Source organism: Pagrus major, chromosome 2 (assembly GCF_040436345.1).
Source record: "Pagrus major chromosome 2, Pma_NU_1.0".
NCBI lineage: Eukaryota > Metazoa > Chordata > Actinopteri > Spariformes > Sparidae > Pagrus > Pagrus major.
The window spans coordinates 17,507,887-17,529,545 of NC_133216.1; the positions used below are offsets into that span (position 1 = coordinate 17,507,887).

Genomic DNA, 21,659 nt, shown 5'->3' on the forward strand with positions numbered 1-21,659 from the left:
TCCTCCTCTTCATTTTAAGAAGTCCATTATTCCAAAAGGAGACATTTATGAGTCCTCCTGACCACATACAGATCTGCATTTACTTTTTCCTCTGTTTTCACCTGAACAATTCTACATCAGGTTTTTTTTTTGTCAAGCAAATGTTACTGGATTCTAATGCATGCATCTCTGAAGGATTTTTTCATTTGTTTATTTGCTGCAGTGCCTACTCTCACGAGTTACCTATTTTTTTTTGCATTCTGAGGGTGGTCACGACGTTATTATCATACAGCATAAACTTAAGAATCGTATTATTCATTATTTATTTTGGAACAGGCTTTTTTCTTTCCCCCTTGTTTCATCCGTTGTTTGGCTTTCACGGGTCACGTTCCTCCCTCGGCTCCTTCGTGTCATTTGCTCGCTGCAAAAGAGAGAAGAGGAGAGAAAGCGTCAGGTCCGGCACGAAGACGGCTTCATTATTTTGGCTGCTGAAGCTCAAAGTGTCGAAGGCTGTGAGCGGTAGCCACCCTCGCTGCACAGTCAGCCTGCTACACTCGCTGCAGTGCTAAATCAATCTGCACACACACACACACACACACACACACACACACACATACACAGCTTGGAAATGTGCTGAGTTTGGACATAGAAAAACACACATCTCATGCTTGTGTGGTGGTGTCATATATCACCCTGTAATCGTAATGCAGTCTTTGTTGTTGAACACTTGTTGTTAAAGCCCTGTGTGTGTTTGTGAGTGGACACACACACCGTACATCATTTTCAAACGTTTCTCCCTTTACTATACTGTAAACATAATTAATTTTAAGCACAGTACACTGGAGGCTTCACCAAATATTCAAACGTGAGTCATTACTACAAACATTAAAACAGGCTGTGTTTAGTCAACATGTATCTGAAAAACAATTATTTTACATCATTGTATTTTGAAATGTGTCCGGTCTGGCTTTGTTCCTGTACCTGAAACTGAGACGTAGACGACGATGACGACAACGCCCAGGACGATGGAGACGATGCTGAGCAGGCGAGCCAGTCGACCGAGCCTCCTGGCCCCGTCGATGTCCCCAACCTGGAGACTGTTTCTGGACTGGAGACACACAAATAGCACAGGGTGTCAGCAGGAGGAACATCTGAATGATAATATTAAAGGTGCACTATGCAACTTTTCTTAACAGGCCTAAATCAGATTGTAGATTTGATGTACTTTAAAGCCATATGTTTACATTTGTGTTTGTAAACATGGCTTGTATCTGAGTTATGGTGGGATGAAAACAAAAAGATCAGAGAAGTCTTACAGTTCAAGAATAAAGGACTAAAAAGTTACATAGTGCACCTTTAAGGAAAGCATCGGCTTACATAGTTGTGAATCCAACCATGCCACAGTGGGGTAATATTTTTCAGTTGCAATGGGCAGTCAAAGCATATAAGACCCGGGGTAAATGCACTGCTAGGAATACAGGTTAATAACGCTCACTGTGAATGTGGTACATAATCTAATGACCGAAGTAGCGTTGTTTTGGCAGGAATCATAACTCTCTGACTCACTTATTACTCTCACCAATCAGACCAAATCAGACAACAGCTAGATTAAAGATAAGGAAGGTCATATTCTAGTTTAAGGGTTGATCGATCACAAAGAAGGTATTTTATTGGATGTATATATTGCATCAGGTCATGTAAGATCATTTATTGAACCATCTTAATATTTGGGGGACTTGACTCTAATGATTTGGTTAAGAGGAAACACCCACGATAATACCTCCACTCCACAGAACAGCAATTTACTCATTATTCCACACAGAATACTCCAGGTTAGACTTTTTCACTGCTTAATAATGGATACCAGCACACGCAATGGTTATGCAAAGATTATATAAAGAAAGGATTAGGGTTAACTAATTGCCTTCACCCCCTAGAAAAAAGGAAAACCAAGATATGTATTTGAATTATAGTCAAAAATGAAAAACTGAGCAAGTCAGCACTGTATTCAAAACGATCCACAAATGTGTGGATGAAGGACTTGTGATGAAGAAATTTCTCTATTATGGAGATTAGGAAAACAATTCTTTGAGGCCTACTGTAAGATCATATACAGCCATCCTAACAAAGCTGTCCTGAGTCTGACAGTTTCATGGCCAAATGATACAAACCCTTCAAGCCTGAAATAGCACCAGTGCTCCTCAGGTGCTTCAACCACAAACAACCCAGTCATGGAGCGAGACAATAATACCAATAATCCCCAAAGAGGGAGAGGATGATTTTAAATACAAACAAACAAATAACAAACTATTCACATCAATAAAAGCCAAAAGGATTGAGCGTGAGAAATTCAGAGAGACTCATATTGATGTCACTTCTAAAAACGTTCAGCACACACACAGACTGCAGGTTAAACACACTTGACTTGCCTCAAACACTTCCTTATAACATTTTTGTAAATGCTGACTTGTCAATGTGGTTCCTGTGACAACAGGAGACGTCAAACCAAACTAAAGCGATAAAACTAAAAGTACTGCCACGGAGCATCACAGGGTTAGTGGTTCGATCCCTGGCTCCTCCTGTCCCAACACCTGATGGGCATGCCATGCACAGTAGTGCCATACACAGTTGCTTTCAGAGTGTGTGTGTGTGTGTGTGTGTGTGTGTGTGTGAAGAACAATACATTTACCACAATGACAATGTTTAAAATTGGAATTGATTGCTCTTTTGTCATATTAAACCTGGGCAAAATTCCAGACAAACTCATGGCTCAGGATGAATATCTGCTTAAAATCCTTCAGCCTGAGTCTACAAAATGACCAACTTGTAAAATTCTGAAAGAAATGGAGCACATATACGTACCTATAAGATGTAAAACCATTACATATGCCCATGATAAAAGTAAAAGTGCAAATAAGGCTCCCAAACAGAACCACCATACTCCTTTAGCTGCACCATTTCTATCTTTTTACTGTGAGTTGAGTCTGTAGACATTTATGACTAGAGTTGTTCAGATAATTTTCAAATGTAGTCAGTAACTGAATACAAATTAAGTTTTGTAATCACTTACCAACTGGATTACAAAGAAATGTAATTTAATCTGACTACTTCTGGATTACCTCAAAATCAAACATTGGTAATATTGCACTTTTAAAACATGTTCAACGTCATCTTTGACTTGGCATCTAAATACACATTTTTGCAAATGTAATCTGGGCTGATCGTAGTAATTTATTTTCTGTGAAGTGATCGTGTTAATCCAATTACACGTGGGCCATTACTACCCAATCCTGGTTATGACACTCATATTTCACATAGCCAGTGACTTTTAATAAAGACAGCTCCCCTGTGAGCTTCAGTTTATCAATATAAGCCTCCGGCAACAAAGAAAACCTTCATATGTCCATGAATCATATCGACACTATCAGCACAACATAAAATGAACACCACAAATTAAAGGGATATTGAGTTTGGTTCCCAGAGACCGCTCCCTCCACACGGCGCATGTAGGGGCTCGACTCTCTCCAGCAGCTCTCAGAGAGTTAAAATATTTATCAGGAGGTTTTCTGTAAATCGACAGCCGAGTTATTTTAAAGGGAGATGACACACATACAGTACAGTATTGTTGACTTGTCTGTCGACTCCTCTAAGGGAAAATACCAACAATAATTTATTCCCAGCCATGAACGGTGAAATTGTCTATTTCAGATAGGCGTATTGGGGTTGATGGAAGAATGTGACTTGCAGAGCTAACTGGATGGAGTATGTCAGCGCAGCACTGTGAAGGGGTCGTAGATCAACTTAATGCTGTATGTATATTGCTTTATGTAAGCTGCAGATATGGAGACAGGATGATTTATGTGTATGTTTGTGAGCCATGACGGATGGATCCTCAATCCTCGCGCAAGGCTTTTATATATGAGAGACCCAAAACAACAAATCTCAAACGGCTGATCTTACTATCGTCTTATTAACCTTCGTTCGCATTTATTAAGGCTGCTTATAATTTGTGATACTGTTCAGCACACACACCGCTGTATACGGCACATACACAAGAGCAGAAAAGCCAACACACACACACATGCAGTTTGATTCTTGACATCTCGTCATTGATTTTGTCGTAAAACAAAGGTTCGATTTATTAAATGCTGATTTTTCTTCTTTTCAAAAGATATTATTTAACAATTCATTTGCTTTTAAATATTTTAACTCTTTACTTCTTTTTTATATGTTACTTATTGGATTTCTACTTTATTGAAGAGTATGAAAGAGTGTACCTCCCAATGCAAAATTGTTGCAGATATTCAGCAGCTGATATTCTTTTTTTCTTATTGTCATTAAAGACCAAACCCAACAATGAATTCTTTCTTCTTACAGGTAGTAGCTGTTTAACTTTTCCCTCTGGGTGTGTTGGGTGACATGTTCCTTCATTAAGATAAACATGGGCGCTGTCATTTATTTTGACTCAAACCCATCAAGCTGCCATAAACACTCACCAACTCAACAAAGATGGATGAATCTGTGGCTGAAAATCATCACCACCCATTAGATCCTACTACAGTGCTCAGCTGTTTCAGGAAATGTAAATCTTTACAGCACATTTCCTTCATTCAGGTGGAAGCACAATGTGCTGCACAACAGGGTAAGCTACCATGGATACTGCAGCCACAAAAAGCATGTGGATAGTGTAAAGATAAAACATTTGACATAAGTAAACACAATTAAATGAAACATGTTAATAATACATCTGAATTAAAAATCATTAGGAAAATAAAACAGATTTAGGATTAAAATCAAGACTGGCAACCGACCAGTAAAAGTTAATAAGTCATGTGAATTAAAACCAGTGAAAAGTAAGAATAAAATAAGAATTGAGACGAATGAAAGACAGATTTATGGTTTTAAATAGACTGAAAAGGTGAATCAGGCAAAGAGAAGTGTGATCCCTATTTTATTTTCACTCATTAAAGCAACATTATGTAACTTTTTTTTAAAACCTTAAAATAACAGCTTCTAAATCATGTTGTTGGCTCAGTGTCTTGTAATGAGGTGAATAGTGTCTCTGTCTCAGCCACTCCGCCCCCCCCATCACTTGTTTCTGCACTATGTAACTTCAGTGAGAGGGTAGGATCACAGCGTTACATACATGTTTACTTCAACATACAAGTTTTCAACACATAACATTGTTGTGACGTATTAACTTTTGTTTGTAGTTAGCACCTACATTACGTCTGACAAACTGTTACAGACCTGGGATCTGTATTTACCACAGTGGTGTTGCACTCAGAAACTGTGGAGGGTGCTAAATCACTAAAAATGCAAATTCCTTTCTATTTTTTAAAGGTGCTTTCTGATTATCAAACAGGTGTAGGTGTTTAATAAATACTGTGAAACCAATGGAGGAATGGCCACAGCCCATAATAAGTAACTGTGCCTTCAAACTGTCAGCACATGATGTCACATGTATGAAGTTGCTGCCCTCAGCCACGCCCCCAAAACACCCTAAATAAAACTGTGAGCCTGAAAATGAGCATAAAATGGGACCTTTAGGACAAAAGTTGTGTGCATATGTAATGCGATATAACAGACATGACAGAAAAGTAAATAAAGTCAAGTTAGAGATTAAAATCGGCAAAAATGAAGCGTGCAGAGCATCACAAAATCTACAATTAGTTAACTGAGTGAAGCATATGTGGTATAAAACCCCGTAACAATATAATATTAAGAATGCATAACCTGTTCTGTGTCTGAACACAAACACACTGTGACAGCTAATGACCACACAGAGTTGAGTTTCTTTCTGCAGTAAACAAGAGTCACAGGTCGTACCGAGGAGAGAGACAACAACAACAACATCGGACACTGGAGAGTTGGAAAAACACTGCCTACTCTGCTGAATTTCACTTCCTGCTGTCTCGCTCTGGTTGTGTGACTCGATGCATCCATCACGCAGAGTCAAAACATCGCAGTCTGGTGGTGGTGTGATGGTGTTGATTATGTCTCACTGCGCCCCTTTATAATGAATATTTGAATGTCTGACCGGCCCTTTGTGCCAGCAGTGTCACCATCTATCAGGTTTTTTTTAATAGGATAATACACCACGTTTCCAGGAGGTCAAACTATCCAGGAAAGACATTCTCTGCTCACTAGATTTTTAATTTCGAGCTACTTGGACTCTGCACACAATACCAGCTGGTGTGTGTCAGCCTGGGTCAGCATCCCAGTGGGGGGGGGGCTTTAACTACCTTTTGGGTCCACGCCCTGATCGACTGGGTCTGTTCAGAGGTCAGACTCCGGGAGAAAACAGTGTTAGAAAAGTGCCACTCATACTCTGTGTTAAACCAAGGGCAAAGAGAGAAGGTGAAGGGAGAGCACATGTTACAAAGCTCATGAAATAAGGCCACATGCATCCCCAACTTATTAAAGGATAGAATATTTATCTCACCAACAAATCTGTCTCGAGATTTGTGGATATCGATAAAAAGAAAAGAAACAGCTCATTGTGTATTTCATGAATGTCAGTACACCTCAGGATTCTGGAAAACACCCAAACCAAATATTCAGTTACACCTGAAGCCAAGGATGTAATACAATACTATGGAAACAAAAAACAGAAGGCTCAGCGGATTGTCAACTTCACATCCATAAAGCCAAGTGCGTTTGGTTTCGCCCATCGTTTCAACCTGTCGTGATCGAATTTAAGTGTTTTGAGTGTCCAAATCACAAACAATAAGAAATGATCTCACACAGTTATTAGGCTGCAAGAAGTTTGACCTATTGCCCACAATTACTGTGAGGCTACTATATATTACATTTAACAACTTCATCTAGATATTTTTAAGAGCATCAAGCATCGGTTATCTTTGTCCACTAGACAGAGCTGTTTCTATGATCTTTTGCCGTCTTGTTGCATCATGACCTGGTCCCAAACTCAAGCCTTTTGTGTTTTAAAGCCTCATTAGCTAACTTTTCCCCACACACCACACACAAGGGATTCGGAGCAATTGCATCCCTTGTTGCCTTGAAACCAAATTTTATGAAGCTGTCGTCATATTTTTGGTTGGATTTAGCTTTTGTGTGCTTAGTGTCTCCATAATCCTCACTGTCTGTGGACCTTTTTTCTACAGTCCCGGTAAAAAAACGGTGCTGAAGGGACCCCCTGTCTTAGAGAATGTCTGACCCATTCCAGCTGTGGCAGGGTTGTTCGGACTACAAGAATCTATTAGAGGTGACTGGGTAGCTTGTTCAGAATAACAGCATTTGGTCAATCTGCTTTTTTCAAATACAGTGGTGGAGAAGTGGGACTATATACCTACAAACATTAGAGACTCTGGAAGTTAGCAGCGTGTGAAACCAGCCTCAAGTTTTGGCTGTAATAAGCACAAAAGTGTCATTTCCCATGATTGTCTTGGATATATTTTCTATCATACTGATTCAACTTAAACTTACACTGATGGACTTTTTTGTTTTGTGATGTTTAATGCAGTGAATTTGCTGTTTTTTCACTACCTGCCCGCGAATAAGCTGCTGGCTAATCGTCCTTTTAAGATAGAAATCATGCCTGTTTCGTTATCCTTACATCATTACGATGTCGTTGTGTTTTATGTTTTTGACTTAATGTCACATGTCGTAGAGAGAGAGAAAGAAAAAGCAGTGAGGCTGTGTGCTCGCTCTTGTGCCTGATGAAAACTTTAGGAGCTGTCCGTGGTGCTGAATGTGTCTTTTTAAACTGGAGGCTGTGTGTGCAGCACAGCAGGAAATGGACCTCTCGTTCCTCTCATCTATATTAAATTACACAGCTTTATTTTTGTAGGGTGTGTTTCTCCATATAGTGTGGTATTAGATGGAATAAGCACTCCACATATCCTGAAATGAATGTATCAAGGACAAAATATGGCCTATTAAAGCCACTTCAGCTGCACAAAGACATCATTATCCAATGATTTGCCTCTTACATGAACCCTCAATGAATGTGTCTAATTGAATCACTGAGGGAAGAATCATTGCAAAGATGGCATGAGGAGAGAGTTGTAATTAGAGCAAATGTGACATGGAGTGCAGGCAAGGTGAGACATTATTTCAGTGGAAAAATATGCATGAGGTTTGCTAGTTCATCGTGATACAAGCACATCTTTTCAGTCTCAACTCAAGTAATTTCCATTTAGTATTTTAAGAAGTTTGGTTTGGTATTGCTGCTTAAACAGATGGAAGGGACTCCCTGAGCAAATACCTCAGAGATATTTAAAAAAAAAAAACCTAAACAATGCATTTTAAACCACAATATGTTGCGTGTCTTCTTGTCTCAATCACGCAGTCAATACTGAGGGTGCAGAGCTGGGGTTGCCTCAGTATTAGATAAGATTACACTGCAGAGAGAGAGAGAGGGAGAGAGAGAGAGAGAGAGCTCTCTACAAGTGACTTCATCCTCCCACTCCCATGAGCCTCTCTGTCTCCAGGCTGTCTCTGGTGGAGTCAGATCCCACAGTGCAGTCAGTGCAGGTGGGTGGGGACGGTGCAAACCCTGGGGTGATGCACTGGAGGGAATGACTTTTTTAAATTAGCATTGAGTACACTTACTTTCCAGTCTGATTCAGTATATTTAATTTAAATTGAGTGTAACCTTCGCTTTCATGTATGTATCCTGATTTTTCAAATGTTCTTTTGGGAATATGAACACCTTGGATATTTATATAAACCGGCAATAGACATTTTTTTCCCTTCAACGAATCATTATGGTTTAAACATTCATTGCAGGATAATGACAATAGTGACATTTAGATTGGTTCCCTGTCAACCTGATTTACAGTATGCAGTGCCAACAGGCATATAATCTCCTGGGAAAAAGATGACTGACTGGCACCATTACTTTCACGTCTCCATTAAAGACTAAATAGATGAATAAACTCACACTTTGTCATGTGTTGCTGGTAGTTGCGAATCTTAGGAAAACTGAAACGATCCAGTTGTCTTTGTGACAGCGGCGGCAAATTAGAATGGCACTGAATAGAGTGTATAACTCCGTCTATTCTGGGTCGAGACCATCCAAGTTTTTGTGTAATCCTGCTGACAAACCAACCGACAAACTGACACAGGTGAAAACATATCCTCCTACAGTGGCCGCTAAAAACATGAAAAAGGTGAAAGGCCCACCCTGAAACCAGTGTTTGGTTTGTCCATGCAGGGCTACTGTAGCAAAATGTTGGTGCAACATGAAGGAGAAGGATACAAAAACACAGCTTTCTCAGTTTCAGGTGATTTTACACTATTGAAAACATTGTTTTGATTAAATTTTATTTTTGTCAATAGATCCCCCTGAATCCTACACACTGGTCCTTTAATTCACATTACTTCAAAAGCATGAAGACGCTACAAGACAGTTAAAAGACATTTAAATAAGAAAACACAGTTTAATTGGAGGGGCAATTTAATACTATAATCCTGATTAAATAATGTTAAAATTAAAGTAGGCTTTGGTACAATTTCAATGTGACTTAAACCACAAAGGTTTAATCAATGCACATGTCACTTTGGGCTCCTGACACTAAAATAAGAGATTTTCTTCTCTCGCTCACACACACTTCAGCTTCTCACTTCCAGGACCTGCAATGAAGCTATGGTCCAAACACAGTCCCAGTGGAGCCTGTATTGATCCGGACTCACATCACAGAGAAAAGCAACATCAGCACCTTCAATCAATGGAGGCCTCTTTCAGAAAACACTGCCTATTCAGCCGGCTAAGAGAGAAAATGTTAATGAAAAGGATTTGAAAAAGTTATAATAATATTCTACATCCAACACAAAAAAGGAAAAAGGATTGAGAGAAATTCAATGTCAGCATTCTTGTTTAATATACCCAGCCTTTTTTTTTTGTTAGCCTCAGGGGCAGCAAGAGATTTAGTGTGTGTGTGTATGTATGTGTGTGTGTGTGTGTGTGTGTGTGTGGTTAGTGGGAGGCCCCTCTCCTGGCTGATGAATGTCTATATTGATTCACAGCAAGAGTAAGCCTGGTCATATTTGTTTTCTGAATGGGAAATTCTACCCTCAAAGTGTCTTGTCCAGTGTTCATTGTGCTACCAGTACACACACACACACACACACACACACACACACACACACACACACACACACATTACTCTCTCTCTTTGTGGTTCATGTGTTCAGTAGAGGAAGGTGGAGGCTAGTAAGTCAGTAAGTGCTCCCTTTCTCTCTTGTCATTAATAATGGAGGGCCAGCAGCAGCCTGGTGGAAAGGGACACTGTACAACCAGGAGCTAGTGTATAGTTATGTCTGTCACAGTGGCCATTTTGATCCAATTAAAATTGTTTGTTTGCATTCACACCCCTTATTTCCTGTAAAACGTTCAGTTTTTGGGTTCATTTTCAACAAATTTACCATTTTATGCCTCGCCATCATTGCCTGGAACATAGAAACCTTCATTTAAAACAGTTTTCAAAATTAAATGTTGAAAATGATCTATAATTAAGTACTTGTAGTCATTTCTAAGCCCATAAAGAGAGAAAACAATGCTGCTTGGTTGGTCTCCGAGTCTGTTGGTTTTAACCACTTTGGTCTGGATGGGTGTGAGGAGCATCACGGCCCCTAGGGGCCGCTAACAAGGCTTTTAGACTCAGTCTTGTTACGCTAGAATCGCCATTAAAATTTCAGACCACTCAATGTAGTCAGATGATCAAATCTGTCAGACCCATGAAGGCAAAGCTCTCATTCTCGAAGCTATAAAATGCATTCTAGCAGCTGCTGGAAGCTCATAAATTTTAATTGTATTTATATCTTTGTTGGCTGTTGAACTGGAAACACACAGTTCAAATATGCTAACTCTGTGTTAGCGCTACAAAAACCCAAAGTCATAATGGCATATGCCATGCCTTATTCCATATAGCACATCTGTAATGTGAGTTTCACAATTTAGTCCGTGGCACAGCTATCAAGATGAACAGAGTATGGTGCTCTTAGTAGCATAATGTGTTGGTCAAAAGAAAATTAGATAATAAAGTGATGAGCAGACAAAGAGAGTGCAGTTAGAAGTCCCTCACATCCTCAATGTGGTGAAAAAAATGAAATTGTAAAAACATGATAAAACAAATTAGAGAAAAAAACTAATGTTAGCATGGTGACACACTCACAACATACTGATGTTAACTAGATGCAATGTTTATTGTGTTTACCGTCTTAGTTTAGCATGTAAGCATGCAGATGCTAATTAGCACAAAACAAAAAGTATAGCTACGGTTGATGAATACGTCATAAACTAAATCATTGGGCAAATGTAATATCTGACCTGATGATGATGCCAAAGTTACAACGGTTAGAGCTGCTGTAACGTTGTTGTCATTTTAGCTAACTTCACAATCCCCTCCTTCCTCTCTACATCACCACACTTGTGGGACTCTTTTTTCGAGCAAGCTCTCATTGCCTCTTTCTTTTCTTCAAGCGTTTTTCAACACTACGTGGTAGTATAAGTCATCACCGAGAGCGCTGGAATTGGTACATTTCCGTGTTCTGCTGTCGCCGGTGTAGGTAGCAGAACAGGAGGATCCTGCTGTCCGCTTGTTTCCTGAGAAGACAGGACCGTAAGGAGGAGTTCTCTGTTCTGATTGGATTAAGTGAGCAGGGATACCAGAAAAGTTATTTTCCTTTTTACTACACGAGTGGGGGGCAGAAGAAAAATTGATTACTGACCAAACACTCTATGACGGCGATTATTTTGGAATATAGAGCTATATAACACTTATTTTAATAAAAAATATATCACTTACAACCTTTAGCCTGACACACCAGACTGTTTGTCTTTGTTACACACAGCCATCTGGAAAGTTGCCACTAGAAACTATATGGAAATGGCACTTATAAATTACTGTAATAACAAAGCTATTAAAAAGAAAATGTGAAGAACATGTAGCAACGCGTAAATATTTTTTATTGTGCTGCTATTACATTTTCATTCAATGTAAATATCAAAGCTCCTCCTTATAGGACCCGTACAGTATACAGCACCCCTCCCCCATGCCTCAAAAAGCTGAGGTGGTGCTCTAATGCAATCACTTGAATCTACAACATGACAGCATACGCTTTCTCTATATTCTATTTCATCAGCTGTAGAATGATAATATCATCACTTGCGCCGGTTAAACTATGCGAATAACAAATAAATCTGTTTTCAACTGCGATACGAGCGGCAGTCCCTGGTTTTATGTTTTCTCCTACAGTGTGAGCAGCAGTCTCTGGTTTTCTCTCTGATAGGCTTCATTTTATCGGCAACAACAGTATGAAGTGCTCTCCCACTATGACTGCGGTATTAGATTGCTAATAAGAAGTCATTTACCTATGCACACTCACATACACACACACAGTCATCCATCCAGTGCAGCACTGCGAGTCCATATTTCACAGGCAAATCTGCCGAGCGTGCAATAATGCTCCTGCAGTTTGGGCCTCCCCATTACTGGGATAGGCTGGTCGGGGCAGTAAAAACCCCTGCCTCTCCAATCCCCATAATTGACTGCACATCTTTCGCGTTTGCCAGCCACAAGCCTTCCCCACCAGAGCATCTGTCAGAGATCTGTGGCGGCAGCCAGCTGGAAGTTGGCTTTTAGGTGGTCCTGCTGCTGGAAGTGGTGGTGGATGATGATGGATGTAACTTTTTGGCAGTCCCGTTGTTAGCAAGGCACCATCTGCCAGAATAGAAAGATGCTGACTCTTACAAGGCTAAATGAGGCCTCAACAGATTGTACTTAATTATTGTTCATTTTAGTTGTTTATGGGATTAAAACAAGGAAAGCTGCCTTGTTGTTTGATGTTTCATGCCTGTCGCCACCACAATAAGATGGATTATGTGACAGCGTAAATAGTTCAGGGCCTTTTGATGGGAGGAGCAGACAACTCAGAGGATTTGGTTAAAAGTACCATATTGTAGAAATTGAGTTTTCCTGTCGTTTTTTGATTATAAAGCATGTCAAGGTGGGATATATACAGTATATGCAGTAAAAGTATCAAATGCACACAGCATGTGTTCAGTAACTGTGCCTTCAAACAAGGCGCCAGGACGTCTGTAAGGTTGTGATGTCACAACTTTACAGTCACTGCCCTCAACACGACCAGGCAGAGCTGATGCAGGGGGCTTAAAGAGACAGACAGAGGGTGAATAGAGGTGCTGCAGCAGCAAAAATAATGTGTGGTTTGAGCATTAAAGCTTGTAAACTTTTTTTAGTAGACACCGGACAAAAGTAAGAACCTGAAAATGAGCATAATATGGGAGCTTTAAGGTTACTGTCATGATTCTGGGGTTAGCTTGTAGTCTGTGTCCTGTTCACTCTTGTCATATGTCACATGTTTCATTTAACTTCCTGCCTTTGTCTTTTTTCCAGCCCGTTTTCTGTCACTTGTTTTTTACACTAGTTAATCAGTCCCTTCTGTATTTAGTCAGTGTGCTGTCCCTCTTTCAGTTGTCAGGTCATTTGTGTCACTTGTTCCTCGTGTCGTAACAGTTTCTTACTCTTTGTTTGACTTTTGAATTTTAACAGTACCAGCTGCATACATAGCTGACCTATTGGCACCTAATATAGTTCAGGCAGACATGGAGCAATACTATCATTCATTTAGAGTTGTTTTTGTGTGCTGACAAACGTAAGTTAAAAATTCATTCTTCTTTGAGCTCTGTTTTGGTCTCGACCAACTCCTCAAGTAAAATCTGGTTCACCAGCTGCTAAATGCTCCACTGCCCTGTCTGGCCAGTCCATTACTTTGTCTGTCTGCTGTTTGGTGCTGGGCCTTTTTGTGTAGAGTAGATTTACTGGAGCTTTTCTGCTCAAATGAGTCGCCTGCTGCTGCTCAAAGGAGGGTTGATGTGAGTGTGCAGTAGCTGTTGGCCGAAAAAACCAAAATGATCCAAAATAAAATTAAAAAACAAAAAAAAAAGCTCCCTAGATCTGCAGGGCATCTGAAATCAGACTTGGCTAATGATTCTCTTTTTTTCTATGTATAATTTCCTGTAGTCTGGGCTGTTTCCTCTGACTCATTAATACGATTTTAACATCAGTTGAGCGGTTTGTTTTTTTCTCTTCAACTTTCCAGCAGTATCCATTTCACATGGGCGAGGGGGAATATTAGCACTTAGCAGCGAGCTGGCACTCTCGGGCTGCGTATCTTGTGGTATCAACCGCATTACTTTTGATTCATTTGCTCACAGCGCGTGTTGTAAAAACCTCTGTTTTCCTGCTCTGACTCGCTTGCACTTATCTGACATCACTGTGGTATCTGATTCAATTCCTTTCTAATCCAGTGATAGGAACTACTTTATAGCCATTTGCTGTCTCTCTCACACCCATCTGCCCTTGTAGCCAATGATGTTCATTGCGAGGCTCGTATCCCCTTTCCATACATCCAGGAAAGAGGGAGGATGTTGATCGCTGCCACAGAGTTGGCTAACTGCTGCAATCTGCCCTCTGCAGAGAAACTAAATTGACTCTTCTCGCCTTCTATTGAGTTAGTGGCCGGCTCCAGTTTCTCCCTCCTTCACTTTTGTTTCTTATGTCCTCTGTCAGAGCCTCTCTCTCTCACACACACACATACACACTGTGTGCCATTAGCAGGCGGCTGACTTGTGAATGTCAGTGGGTTCATGATGATGGCTTGGGGAAGTACAGGCTGTCTCGTGGATACTGCCTGATATTCCCTTTGGTGTGTAGTGCCCACAGGAGTGATATTACAGAACTAATGGGTTTGCTGCATTGCCTCTGCCTTGTTTCTCTGTAGATCTGAGTGTTGGCTGCCGTACAGTGTCAGAAGTAAAGTGCGCTGAAAAACACAAATGGCCGTGCCAATAGAGACGATGCTGCCATCAGCCCACAGGAGTTAAAATCCGTACACAAGAGAGCTACTACTGATGCCACTAAACGCCTCCTGGTAGGATACTGCCAGGCACTTAGAGCAAAGGTCAGTCAGAAGCCGGATTTATCTGTGCTGTATGCTAACAATGAATTGCCTTCTCTGCCTCTATTTGCACTTTGCTTGGTTTTGTTTTGGTTGTTACAGATCTGGATGAGCCAAATGAATAAAGTGATTTATCACCTGAATGTGCCGCTCAAAGCTTTTATTGAGTTTGGAGGTATTAAAGAAAGTAGGAGAGAATGGCTTGGGATGTGAAAGTTAATTGATAAAAAATTTACAAATGATAGTTTGCAGTTTCCGACTCTTGTGCAAGCTTTGCTTTTTTGTTCAGTTTTTTTTTTATGCTCTCCAATTAAAAACAAATGAACTAGATATTTCACGATGACAGCATTCAAGATTGGAGAAACTCCCAACAGATGTAACACTGCCTCTGGCTCGATAGCGGTGGTCCGGCCTGAATTGGTTCCAATATTTTGTCTCAGCTCCAAGGATGTAAACAAACCTTCACTGAGTCATATTTCATTCATCACTCCTGTAGTCTACAGGCCTTAAACCCTGTCAGTTTGTGTGTGTTAATGGTTCAGTTTTCTCATTTCAGACTTGAATACGAGCGCTGAAAAGGGTATACTGTAGCAACCAAACTGAACCCTCCATTGCTGTTCCATAAAACCTTGGATTTCATTTCCTTCAGCTTTACACCTATAAATAAAAATTCACAAAATAACTTAATTAAAGATGAAACTTATTGAAAAATGTTCTCTCTTCCCTTTTCGGTGTTATTCTTAATTTTGTGATTCAATACTTGGTTCCATTTGTGTCTCTATGTGGTGTCAGTCAGTTTAACACCTCTTCACTAAAGATTAAGGCAATTACAGATTAAAAGGTGCAGAATTTGGGGACCATCCAGCCTTAGAGAAAATCCTGCTTGTATCACGTCATGTTAACGCACATTTGCTTTACATAAGATTTTTTCAGAATACTGCATGTGTACAGTATGTTATATAACAATGATATCTTATATATATATATTGATTACCAGGCCCGACATTCTGTGATCACCTAAATGAAATAAATATTGAGCCATTCGCATTTGCAGGTCTTAACCCATAAATCCATGTTTTTTGTTTTTTTCCCACATCATCCTTGATGGAGGTGTGTCAGATCGGAGGCAGGACACAGCAGAGTACAGTGCTGTTGTATCTGGCTTTTGCAGCTTTTGTAGGAGCTTCTCCTTGCAGGATGTTTTACTGTAGCAACGTTTAATTTGAAGACAAAATATGGAGCTTTTAAGACACTTTTCATTCATATCATTTCAGCTTTGGTGCAACATCAAAATCGACTAGTATTGGCAGATCTATTATGTGTAGTTTATTCAAATTAAAATATCATTTATGTATTCACCTGTGCTATAAAGTATTGTCACACTCAAAAGTGACACCAGTCTCTGCTCATCAGGTTACACTTGACCTCCGCGCCACATCTTCACCCATCTATATCTAAGATAAATCTTGCAATATCTTGATTTGTTGTCTCTACATTTTGCTCTGGCTGATGGATATAGAGAGTAACAATCTCTCACAGCCTTCAATAAAATCCACCATTTTACTGCAGACCTGTCGCCACTTCAGAAGGTGACAACATCAAAGTGTGAGCTTTCAATTTTAGCGCAGCGCACCCTCGACATAAATCTACGGACTCGTGTGCTGCAGTATGAATGTGGACCATGTGGGGAGTACACTGAGGATCGGGTCTCCAGAAAACAATCACTGAATGAAGAGTAGGAGCTTATCCAGCATCCGTGGCTTCAGTGTCTCAGCTGCATCTTGTATCAGCGTTTCCTGCATCCTGAAACTTTCAGGGAGAGGATTAATCAAGTGTCAGCGCCTCTGAACCAGAACAACCTGCAGCTGAGTGGCAGCAGCAGCAGGCCGGAGATCGTTTAAAGCCTCAGCACCGTTAGAGCTGATGGTGCACTGAGCTCGAGGTGTGTGTGTGTGTGTGTGTGTATGTGTTTCCCTGATATTCATGAGTTTATCTGGGACCACAGAGCCAACTGCACTGTACTTGCTGCAGTTAAAGAGGTGAACGGTTTTCTGTCAATGAAATATGGAAATACGCAACATTTGAAGGATTTGGAAATGATTCATATAAAAATCATTCTTATTAATCTGTTTTATTTGACTGTAAATCGATTCCTCTTGGATTGTGAACTGTTGGCTTGACAAATTAAGTCATTTTAAGATGTCCCCCTGGGCTCTGTTCACATATGACGGGCAGTTTTTCATATTTATTTATTATTTTAATTAAAAATGATTGATATATCAAAAAAAAGGAAATTGATACACAAATAGCTGTATGACCTTCCGCTCACTGAGTTATGAGCGATATCCACAGTGGCATGTAGAGCTCGACTGACACTTGATTTTTAGGGCTGATGCTGATCAGGAGAAGTAGTTATCAATACAAAGCTGAGAAACACAAATTTTTTGCTATGATCCCTCAAACGTGGTTATCAAACACTTGTGACAAAGGCAGGATATTTGACAGGTTAACAATACCCTTTATCGAACAAAACGACATCAGTGCACTCAAAATTAAAACTTTTATTAATTATAAACGATCCCAAATATTTTTTTCAGCCTTATAATCTCTTAAAAAATGACTTTTCATATCGTCTTATATCGAGCAACATATACCGTATGTCGATAACAAGATATCTGTGTTATATCAATATATGTTTTATCAATATATTGGCAATATTGGCAGATAATAACGGCAAACCGATATATCGGTCGGGCTCTAGTGGCATGAAGATAATAAAAACATAACAATTACTGGAGACTTAAAGCTGTTTTGGGGGCGGCTTGTCTTATTTGTCAAGTCAGTTATATAATTTGACATCTCTGAACCAGATTATCTTCATGTCAAACATACTTTTTCCAATTTTGACACACTGCTCAACAAAGATATTACGCATGAATGCTCCTGTTTACTAAATGTATGAAGTTTGAAATTACAGACTTGCATGAATGTAAAATTAACACAGCTTTGACTCTTTAACTCACGGCTCCTCCTTTCTTAAAAAGGTGCACTACGTAGTTTTTGGGGAGGATTTTAGTAGAAAGATCTTCTTTGACTGATTTTTTATGCCTTAACAAACTAAATAAACAAACTCTTTGTTTCCATGACTGAATAAACAAACTGATGTTAAAGGACAACACAATTTCATACTGTTTTACTTTGTTTATATGTGGCGGACCCTGCCACCTGTCTAGCTTCAAACAGTGTTCTGGGGACCTTATTTTCCTCTGAGAACAGCTTGTTTATTCACTTATGGAAGAAATAACTATTTCTGAGTTTGTATTATTACCTCATTACTATTGTGAATATTAAAATTCTGAGTTTGAATTATTTCTCCCAAACTATAGTGCCCCTTTAATGTCAGATTTAGACATGGTCATCCATCACATTAACAATCATTCATCCATCCATACAGCCCAGAATACACTGCTGAAGCAATTTTGCACATTTTAATAAAGTGACACTCACCATGATGGAGTACACCAGTGCGACGATGCTGACGGGCCAGACGGGGCAGAAGCAGGACAAGATGACGAGGATGAGGTAATCCTTGGGCTTCGGGGTCTCCTGGACGGTAGCGTTCCCGGTGGAGGAGCGGCTCAGACTAACCTTGGAGGGGGAGAGGGGGGCGGCGGCGGCCAGCTGCCCGGCGGAGCCCGACCTCACGGCGACGCTGTGGCCGTTCTGGTCGGCCTCCGGGCCCTTGTCGCTGTCCATGTTGACGGTGAAGGAGGAGGACAAGGAGGTGGTCATCTTCACCCCGTTGCCTCCAGGCTCGGCGGTCAGCGCCAGGAGTTTCTCCGTCTCCTGGGCGTCTGCGGGCGGAGCGCCTCCTCCACCCTCACCCAAGTTGGACTTGAGGAAGTCGGTGTCCGTGTTGATGGCCATGTTCAAGTCTCAGTGGTGTCAAAGTAGATCAGAAAAAGTGTAACTCGTAAAAACTGCTTTTTTAAAATGGTTTAAGGACGCACCGACATCCCATAATAAGTTTTCACAACTTAATCGTTGAAGGTGTGGTGGGTGGAGGGGAATTAAGATGATCTGAGAGGTGATGCAGAAGGATCAACCCCACCCCCCTAAAAGAAAAGATTAAAACCAGAGAGGAGATGAAGGATTCCTGTAGATATCATTCCTGCTCCTCGATCACCTTCCTTCACATCGGCTCATGTCCGCAGGGGGCTCGGATCAGACAACCTCCCCTCCTCTCTCAGACACCCGAGGAGGAACAGACCACTCAGAGGAGCTCCTGTCGCCGCCTTCATCCAGTCCCAACACTTTTCCTCCGAGTCCGTCTGTTCACTGACAAAGTGGCCTGAAACGCCTCAGTGTGCTTTTTTGAAAACGCCAGCAGGTTGGAGGTGAAGCGTCTCTGTCAGGGCAGACCACCACATGAGCCACTTTCTCCTGCTCTGCTCCGCTCTGTCTGTCCAGCAGCCGCAGCAGCTCCGCTCTGCTCAACTTGGGACAACTCAAGTTACCCGGCAACAAGCAGGGCACTTCCGGTCAGGAAACACAAAATAAAAGCGTCACAACACTTTGTAATTAACAAATATTACTTATTTTAGAACAGTGCATGCTGGGAAGTCTGCCAATATTCTGATCATTTTAAATATTTGACTTATTTGTATGAGTTGATTGAACTCTGTATTACATTCGCCAACTCATCATTTCAAGTCAAGAGACTTCAAGTTAAAAGTCTGAAAATAAAAACTATAACCTTTAAGTTTAATTAACTTGAAACAAATAAACTTGTATATTTAAGTAAAGTTAATTATAAAAGATAAGTTGATTCCACTAAATTCTGTAATGACTTTTTACAGTGTAATGATAATTATATAATATAGGCTAATAACTAGTGTTAGGCAAGTTACTTTCAAAATGCAATATATTACATATTACTAATTCCCTCATTTTGAAGTAATATATTACATTACAATATTACTGTCTGTGTAGAGCAATGTATTACTTATGACACTACTTTTTAGTTACTTTCAACAAAATGCCCAAATAATATATATAGAACAATTAAATAGCTGAGATCTTTTGAAATACAGGAATGGCCTTGGACACAGGGATGAGCAGGAGCACAAGCTTTTCTGAGAGGAAAATAAAGTCCCCAGAACACTGTTTGAAGCTAGAAAGGATATAAACATATAAATAGAAAAAATATAAACAAAGTAAAACTGTCACACATGCAAAAACAGGACCCAAATGCAGACACAGGAGCAGATTCAACACAAAAAGCGAGCTTTAATGAAAGCTGATCACCAGCCCAAGCAATCCAAAAGAAGATAAGCAAACAGACAGGTAACAAAAGGCTGGCAAAAGAAAGGAATCCAGACAACAGTAAAACAAAAACAGAGAACAAACCATAAATCCAACGTGAACACGGGGAGCACATGAGGCCCAGGGAAAAGACAAAGGAATGCATGATAACAGGGTGAGGACGAGAACTGAACAGACGGAGCAACCAACAGCGAGGGAACAACACAGGGTTAAATACAAACAAACCTAATGAGGGGATGAGGTGCAACACAGGTGAGGGAAATTAATGGAAAATCCCCAAAATCGGGGGAAGGGGCTGATAGGCTGGAAAAGCTGGAAAACACTGGAATGAGGGAAAGGCTAATAAGGGAGATGCAGAGCAGGTGTGGAGGAGAAGCAGACTAGGGCAGAAGTTAGGTAATAGGGCTGGGCTGACAATCAGACTGAACACAGGTTTGGAGGGAATATCAGGCTGGTGAGGACCACAAGAAAACAGGAGGAGAGACAGAACACTGGAAAAGACAACACAAAACCAGAAAACACCTAATGATGTACGCCTGGCCTACATGAAAGAGAAAGGAATCAGTGAAACTATAAAGCAAAGATTTAAAAGTAAAATTAGCTGACGAGAAACAAAACGCCATGGTTCCTTCCAGATTCTGACATTAACAGGTTTTTAATTTGAAAACTCCATCGTCGTACTGCCGGTATGAAATTGGCCTCTCTGACTAACTTGATGCATCTCCCGATGGAGCAGGGCAGTCTGGTGCGGAGCCCCCTCCTCCTCCTTCTCCTCCTCCCTCTCCTCCTCCTCCTCCTCCTCAACATCAGCACCAGTGGTTTATGGAGGTGAGCCAGCGGCGCTTTGTGCTGCTATGCAGAATCCAGCCGGTGACAACAATGGTTTCTAATGGCACAGCCCGACATCATAAATCAACTCTTTCTGCGTCAGTTTTCTAAATAGCTTTGTGGATATTCAGGTGTGTAGATAAAGAAAATGTTTAACTGGATTTGAAAAGACACAAATTGTCTTTTAAATGCAGTCTTTTTTTTAAAAAAAACACAGTTTTAGTCCCCCTGTTCACCTGCCTCAGATCAGATCAGCCATGGCTGCATTAGTAAGGATGGTTTCAAAGGGCTGGAAGCTATATGACTTGAATGTTTAATCACGATCCTCTGTGTTTTTTTTCCTTTTTTTTCCTGTGATATCCTCTTATTGATTTTCCTCATCATTAGACTGGTGCATTAGCTTCAGCCTCATTTCCCAGAGTGACTGCTACACTGCACTGTGACCTGGGGAGGGGGGAACCAATGCAGTGATGAGTGGGGATTCCCTGAATGAAACTGACTTCCCACTGTGATGTCATAATGCTACTGATCTAATATTTTATCTCAGCACACAAACACAAGTGCATTCAAATGTAAGCATT

The 21,659-nt window shown here is 40.5% G+C and overlaps 1 protein-coding gene across 1 annotated transcript; it reads right to left on the reverse strand.

Annotated features, from left to right (window-relative positions):
- Window positions 1-19,362, reverse strand: trarg1a (trafficking regulator of GLUT4 (SLC2A4) 1a). Its single transcript, XM_073493027.1, has 3 exons — window positions 18,433-19,362; window positions 961-1,087; window positions 1-400 (listed from the first exon to the last, which is right to left on the reverse strand). The coding sequence occupies exons 1-3, from the start codon at window positions 18,850-18,852 to the stop codon at window positions 390-392; spliced, it is 558 nt and encodes a 185-aa protein (XP_073349128.1). The 5' UTR covers window positions 18,853-19,362; the 3' UTR covers window positions 1-389.
- Window positions 19,363-21,659: the final 2,297 nt, after the last annotated feature.

Excerpts from the sequence above, each read along its gene's own strand:
- trarg1a (XM_073493027.1), bottom strand. The coding sequence starts at position 18,852 with ATGGCCATCAACACGGACACCGACTTCCTCAAGTCCAACTTGGGTGAG. Across the intron at positions 1,088-18,432 it reads CACTGGTGTACTCCATCATG|TCCAGAAACAGTCTCCAGGT; the intron begins GTGAGTGTCACT and ends GTGTGTCTCCAG.